We start from the raw sequence: 6,574 nt of genomic DNA, 5'->3' as shown, positions 1-6,574 counted from the left end.
AAAAGGCTTTCAGGTGATGTCACCCCCCTCTGGCGGCCATCTTGGAGGTCCTCAGCTCTGTGAACAGCTGACTGTGTTTCTGTCTCAACAGAATTGAACAGACGGTTAATTTCCTGTCTGTTTCTGACTGAACTGATCATTTCATCACTGATCCATCTGATTGATTTAGTGTTTAGATAATGTCAGCTTGTTAGCTAGCTAACCATAGCATCTGGTCAGCTAACCATCACTGTCTTGTTGTTAACACATCTGATTAGCACACTAGCTAACGTAGCTAGTAGCAGCTAGCGTTAGCATGTTCACATTAACATCAGTGTGTTTGCTGGCTAGTTAGCTAGCTAACGGTTTGTTCAGGTTAACTGAGCTGACTCTTCTCAAGCTCCAACTCTTCATGTTTTGGAGTAGAGACTAGGGCTAAAGACAAGACAGTTTACTGTGTCACAGTAACCTACATTTGGAAACAAATCCACCTTATCACACTATTCACTTTTACTGAGAACGTTACTGAATGGATCTACAGCCACACACAACAAGCTGACTCAGCTGCTCTCTGCTTCTAGCTGCTTCAGACACATTTACACTTTATTAACTAACAGCCTGCACACATAACAGTGAACAGCAGCTCTGTCAGGATGGGAGTGGTTGCAGGTTTGTCGGCTGCCAGCTTGTACCTGCTTGTGGTTTCGCTCTCCACACACAGGAAGACTCACACTTCCTCTGAAACACAGAGAGAGATGCTAACACTGAAATATAAAGAGAAAAACAAACATCCCCACTGAATTATTTTATGCTAATTTGTCTTTTATCTTTAAAATATGTGCTGTAAGTCAGATGATGTTGGAGTGGACATGAGACTGAAAACAGATGCATGATGGTCTAGGAAGTGGCCTATCTATCTCTTCTAATTCTGAGAGCTTCTCAGTTTGAAACTAAACAGAGAACTTAGAAGTTGCATCAGTCATGTGTCGGCCTGCCGGTTCACTCAAATCACATTTCCTGTCACAGATTCTTTCTGCTGACACATTCACCAGTGACAGACATGTTCACACTTCATCTTCTGTATTGAAGCTCGTCTCACAGTTCACCAAAATGTGTCTTATGGAGTTAGGGATGAGATTAGGAGATTTGGTCCAAAATGGAACATCCCCCAATGAAAAGACTACTGTTACTAAATGATTGCTGGCATTGCAAAGCAGTTTATGGCTTAAAATCAAAGTAGGCCTGTTATTACCAGTGTTGGGCAAGCTACTTGGAAAATGTAGTGAGCTAAGCTACCAGTTAGCCTACTCTACATTAACTGAAGCTCCGCTACACTGAAGCTCTCCCCCAGAGAAATGTAGCTAAGCTACGAGCAACATGGCAAAAGTAGTTTTCTACATCGAAGCTACTTTTGTTTTTTGTTTTTTACATTGAACCAACTTCATGCCAAATCAGTGTTATCTCAGTGATCAAGAAAAACTGTAAGTAAAACAAATAGGCAGCAAAAAAATTGTTTATTATAAAACAAGCTGTGCTGTGAGCAACTGCTTTTATAACAAACCAATTTGGCAACAAAAACAAACAAAAAAACAAAAAAATGTGCTCCACATAATAACATAACGCAAAGTGTTGTATGTTCATCTACGTTTGTTTGCATGTGTGTGTATGTGTGTGTGTGTGTGTGTGTGTGTGTATATACTGTATATACCTGTTTGCATGTGTATGCTCAATCTAGTGGAGACTTGGGCACATTTGCAGGATAAAGCTGTGGAGACTTACTTTAACAAACTGAACTCAACTCAAACCACAGTAACAAAAGACTAAAGACCTGACGTGCGTTAAGTGTGTTCTGCTGCACCAGAGACGCCGCAGGCATCAGCCCAGGGATTGGTCTGTGATGTCATCATCATACAGAAGTGCTTCCATTGGCCACACAGACCCAATTCCTCCGTGTGGCACCGGGGTCAAGCTCTGCTGCGCTTGAGCTTTAGAAATTCCTGGGAGATGTAGGATGTAGCTGTGTGGACGCTACCGCACTACTGGATCAACAAAACAGCTTCGCAACTGAAAACGCTATTTGATTCAAAAACAGCAACACTACTGAGAAATGAAGTTAAAATAGTAATGATGTTACTGCCCAACACTGAATATTACTCCTTTCATTTGGGCAAACAGGCCAAATCTGTGGTAATGGGACGCTCTTCTCTGTTGCACAGAGGCGTGACCAAGTCAACTTTGCTCGAGTCCTAAGTCAAGTCTTGAGGCTCAAGTCTCAAGTCAAGTCCCAAGTCTAAATGTAGATTACCAAGTCCACTGCAAGTCACGTCCATGTCATTAATGTCAAGTCTCACTTTCAATCTAAGTCATTTACACAAACACAAGACCTTTTGTCAAGACTTTAGAAACCTTTTCATGTCATCAAAGTACGAGTCAAAGTCAAGTCCAAGTCAAGTCCAAGTCAAGTCCAAGTCACCAGAACCTAAGTCAAGTCAAGTCTCAAACAATTCAAACTGTGACTCGAGTCCAAGTCATGTGACTCGAGTCCAAGTCATGTGACTCGAGTCCAAGTCATGTGACTCGAGTCCAAGTCATGTGACTCGAGTCTTCACCTCTGCTGTTGAATCTTCACTTTGTGATTTGGGCTATTAAGACGTTTGCATGCACATAAAAATGTTGCCTAATGCAGCTTTAAATATATCTACCAATTCACTTCATGCTGAAATTATTCCAACCAAGAGAAAGTACAGTATATGTAGTATCATTTACATACATATACTGTATATTACATATATTACATATAGTACATCTACATTAGTGCATAATGTCCATCCACCCTGCATCTACACTGTATCTGTTGTCACACTGCTCAGTTTCTGCTCAGTTTGCTTCTGCACTTCCTGGAATAATATTGACAAACTGTTCAGGAGCTGCACTTAAGCTTCCTGTCTTATCAGAACTGCTGATACCGAGGCAGCGCTGTCTGTGTGTGTGTGAGAGTGTGTGTGTGTGTGTGTGTGTGTGTGAGGACATACATGTCTGAAAGCATGTGTGTCCTTACATGTGCATGTTTGTGTTTGTCCTGCAGGATGTGACATGGCAGGTTCATCTTCACACACCAACACACAGATATACAGTGTGACTGATTTGTATAGTTGGTCTATATGTACATCCTGCCTAGTTCAGCTGTCAGTATTTTTCTCAAGGAAACCTGGGCAGGTGGAGCCACACAGGGACTCGAACCTTCACCCTACAGTTTGGGAACTAAATCACTGATCACTTGGTAATCTGTTTTCTGTGTCTGTGTGCCTGACAGCGACATGGGAGGGCTTCAGCTCCAAGGATCTGGCCATGCAGGCGCAGAAGAAGCTGCTGAGCCGCATGGCCAGCAAGTCCGTGGTCCAGCTGTTCATCGACGACACCAGCAGCCAGATCCTGGACGAACTGTACCGGGTCTCCAAGGAGCACTCAGGGAACCGCACCGAGGCCCAAAAGGTACCGGTCTGAAGAATTTATATCAATTTATATCACATATCTTTATTTGTATTTTTGCTGGAGCTCCCCTTAGAAAAAACAGAAGTTCACTTTTAGTATACTTTATTTTGAACTAAAAAAATGAGCAAGCATACTTTTATTTTACTTTTATTTCACTTTAAAAAGTAAACTTTTTCATAAGGGTCTTATCCATGGAAATTTACATTGACTATGTTTTCATGCTCACAAAATGTGATTTTAATGTGTTTGAATTATTTTTGCAGTTAAATATGATGCTACATCATGGGCTGTGCACTGCACAGTATGCACTTTATCTTGATATGTGCCGGTCACCTGAAACTGAAACTGTATCATTACTGCACAGTATTCGTTTTATTTTAATAAGTGATTCCACTTTAACGTGATATTACTGTGTTCAATGTTGAAATAAGTGTTAAGTGTCTGCTGTAACTGTTTTTAAGCTGCAAAACAAATTGCCTACATGTACACTTTACACTTTACAATAAGGGTTAGTTAATGCTTATTAAACATTAACTAACCCTTAACTTAGAGTCCCCACCTCCGGTACTCACCCCCCCCCCCCCCCCCCCCTCCCTCCAGGTAGTGAAGGATCTGATCAAAGTGGTGGTGAAGGGTGGGCGTTTTGTTTCGTCATGACCGCTTCAGTCCGGAGGAGCTCAGTCTGGCTCAGGAGTTCAGGAGCAAACTCCACCAGGGAGCCATGACCGCCATCAGCTTCCATGAGGTCAGGCTTTACACTTCAAAATATTTTATATATTAGACAAGGGTAGTTAGCTCTGTCCAGTGCGCATGCTAACGCTTTAGCATACAGTGTGTTAAGTAACTGTAGGTGACATAGGACCTTGGGAACATATGACCCTGGGAGAGCACATATGTAGAACTGGGGAACATAGGACCCTTTGTCATGTTCCCATTATGTGCCATATAAATCTGGGGAACATAGGACCCTGGGAACATAGGAATGACTCCACGCTAACATCTGCTACAATGTCATGCGTTTCAGGTCGGGACACTAAATTCAAATTCCTGCTAAATGAGCAACTACCAGCGAAGAAGTGATTTCCTGGCGGTGGCTGAGTCAGAAGAGACACTGACTGTTCTGGCAGTGCCACCTTCTTTTCAACTTTTTCTTTTTTGTGGAGGTCAAGAACTTTCGTTAGCATACCGTATTTCCTCTAATATTGGCCCGGGCCTTTATTTCCCTCAGCTGCAGAGGGTCCCAGGCCTTTATTGGAAGCAGGCTTATATTAGAGACAGGCCTTTATTTCTAATTCCCTCTGTTTGAAAGTATATTTGCTCATATTTTAGTATGAAGCCTCCTTGTTTTCTGATCTGCTTCTGTTGGGGTTCGTTAGGTAGCCGTTTTTTTGTTACTGCGACGCATTACCGATAATTACGGTAATTGACGACGGCACGCTCCAGAGACTTCCTCCGGCCGAGCCGTCTTGTGGCATACTGCCATCTTGTGGCACTTGTATGTTACTACAAACTACAGTTACATTATATAACAGGCACCAGGAGTTTACTGGTATCCACCGTTGTTTTTTCCTTTGTTTTTTTCCCCGGCCTGTATTTGGGGCCGGCCTTTATTTGTTCGTGTCGACCGCGGCCCCGGACATTATCGGAGACCCGGCTTTTAATTGACTATCGGACACTATTAGAGGAAATACGGTATGCGTTCCTTGCGTGGAGTCTGTACCGGGCCTTATAGTTTATAGTGATCTTTATAGTTGTTGTTCTAGATGTGAGTGGGCCTTTACTCTGTACAAACACAGTCACTGTATCAGCCCGTTTCCCCTCAGGTGGAGTTCACCTTCGACCAGGTGGTGATGGAGGAGCTGCTGACCGGGTGCAGAGACTTGTTACTGAAGCTGGTGGACAAACATCTGACGCCCAAATCCCACGGCCGAATCCGCCACGTCTTCAACCATTACTCTGATCCAGACCTGCTGAGCCGGCTGTACGAGCCGACCGGGCCGCTGTGGCCCAGTCTGACCCGCATCTGCACCGGACTCAATAAACTGGTGGAGGAGGGGAAGCTATAGTGGACATACAGGAGGCACTGTCGTATGTGTCAGTATGAATGAGGAATTCTGCCAAAAGGAGTGAGAGTGGACGAGAGAGAGAAAAACAATGGAAGAATAAACCATTTTCACCAACATGGCTGACGTACGTCTGCAGGTTATAGATCGGTTCTCTTCATTCCCAGCAATGTTAAGAACAACTGTCTGTCTCCTCCGACTCTGTTATCACCGATTTAGAGTTTCAACATAATATTACGATTATAACACAATACAATACGACTGAAATATCATAAAAAGAGATTTGATCGAGGGTCACAAAATGCTAACACACAGAAATTACTGTTAGCCTTGGGGCCAGTTGCATCAAAATAGACCTAGTCTTAGACTTAAATGTGACCTTAAGTCAAACTTGCTATAGACACTTATATTTACCTGTTCCTACTACTTCTTGATTGTTTCAGATCTCTAATGGCTTGTTTCTTCCTCTAAAGACTCTCTCTCTTCTTCAGGGCTCTTTCCAAATAAACAAATCTTTCCAAACAAATATTTGCCATCTTTTATGAAACAGCCTCGGTATTTAAACTTCCCACTTGACAGTTAGGCCGACTCGTTGCCATAACAACAAAGTTCTTAATTCAAGATTAGCCAGAGGGAAGGTGGCTAACTTTTCCTACCTCAAAATAAGTCAGCTGTAATATTTAAGTAACAGATAGTCTTAATTAGACTAGTCCACCCTGAGCATCTAAGACCAGTCTAAGGCTTAGACTGGTCTTAAACTAGCTTTATGCAACTGGCCTCTGGTTAGCTAGTTAGCATTTTATGACGCTCGATCAAATGTCTTGTTTATAGTGTTTCAGTCGTCTGACAACAGAAACAACAGCTGTATTGTGTTAAACACTCTGTTGAAACACTGAGTCAGGGATCACAGAGTCGGAGGAGACTGAAAGTTGACTTCTTAACATTGCTGGAAAACGGTGAGAACTGATCCATAACCTGCAGGAGTGCGTCAGCCATGTTGGTGAAAAAGGTCTATCAGTAGAAGAATGTATAACAGAATA

At 42.7% G+C, this 6,574-nt stretch overlaps 1 protein-coding gene across 1 annotated transcript; it reads left to right on the top strand.

Annotated features, from left to right (window-relative positions):
• Nucleotides 1-632: 632 nt before the first annotated feature.
• LOC139650179 (tumor necrosis factor alpha-induced protein 8-like protein 2) lies at nucleotides 633-6,568 on the top strand. The gene is given in 6 exon segments (XM_071526754.1): nucleotides 633-648; nucleotides 3,065-3,079; nucleotides 3,293-3,471; nucleotides 4,072-4,104; nucleotides 4,106-4,216; nucleotides 5,295-6,568. Coding segments are annotated over 6 exon segments (597 nt in total). The 3' UTR covers nucleotides 5,538-6,568.
• Nucleotides 6,569-6,574: the final 6 nt, after the last annotated feature.

The sequence above is a fragment of the Centroberyx affinis genome, unplaced genomic scaffold (assembly GCF_046629955.1).
Source record: "Centroberyx affinis isolate AG114_WGS23_722 - 3 ecotype Tasmania unplaced genomic scaffold, CSIRO-AGI_Caff_v1 ptg001452l_1, whole genome shotgun sequence".
Classification (NCBI taxonomy): domain Eukaryota; kingdom Metazoa; phylum Chordata; class Actinopteri; order Beryciformes; family Berycidae; genus Centroberyx; species Centroberyx affinis.
Note: the sequence above shows the minus strand (reverse complement) of the source record. Positions and strands in the feature narration are given on the sequence as shown.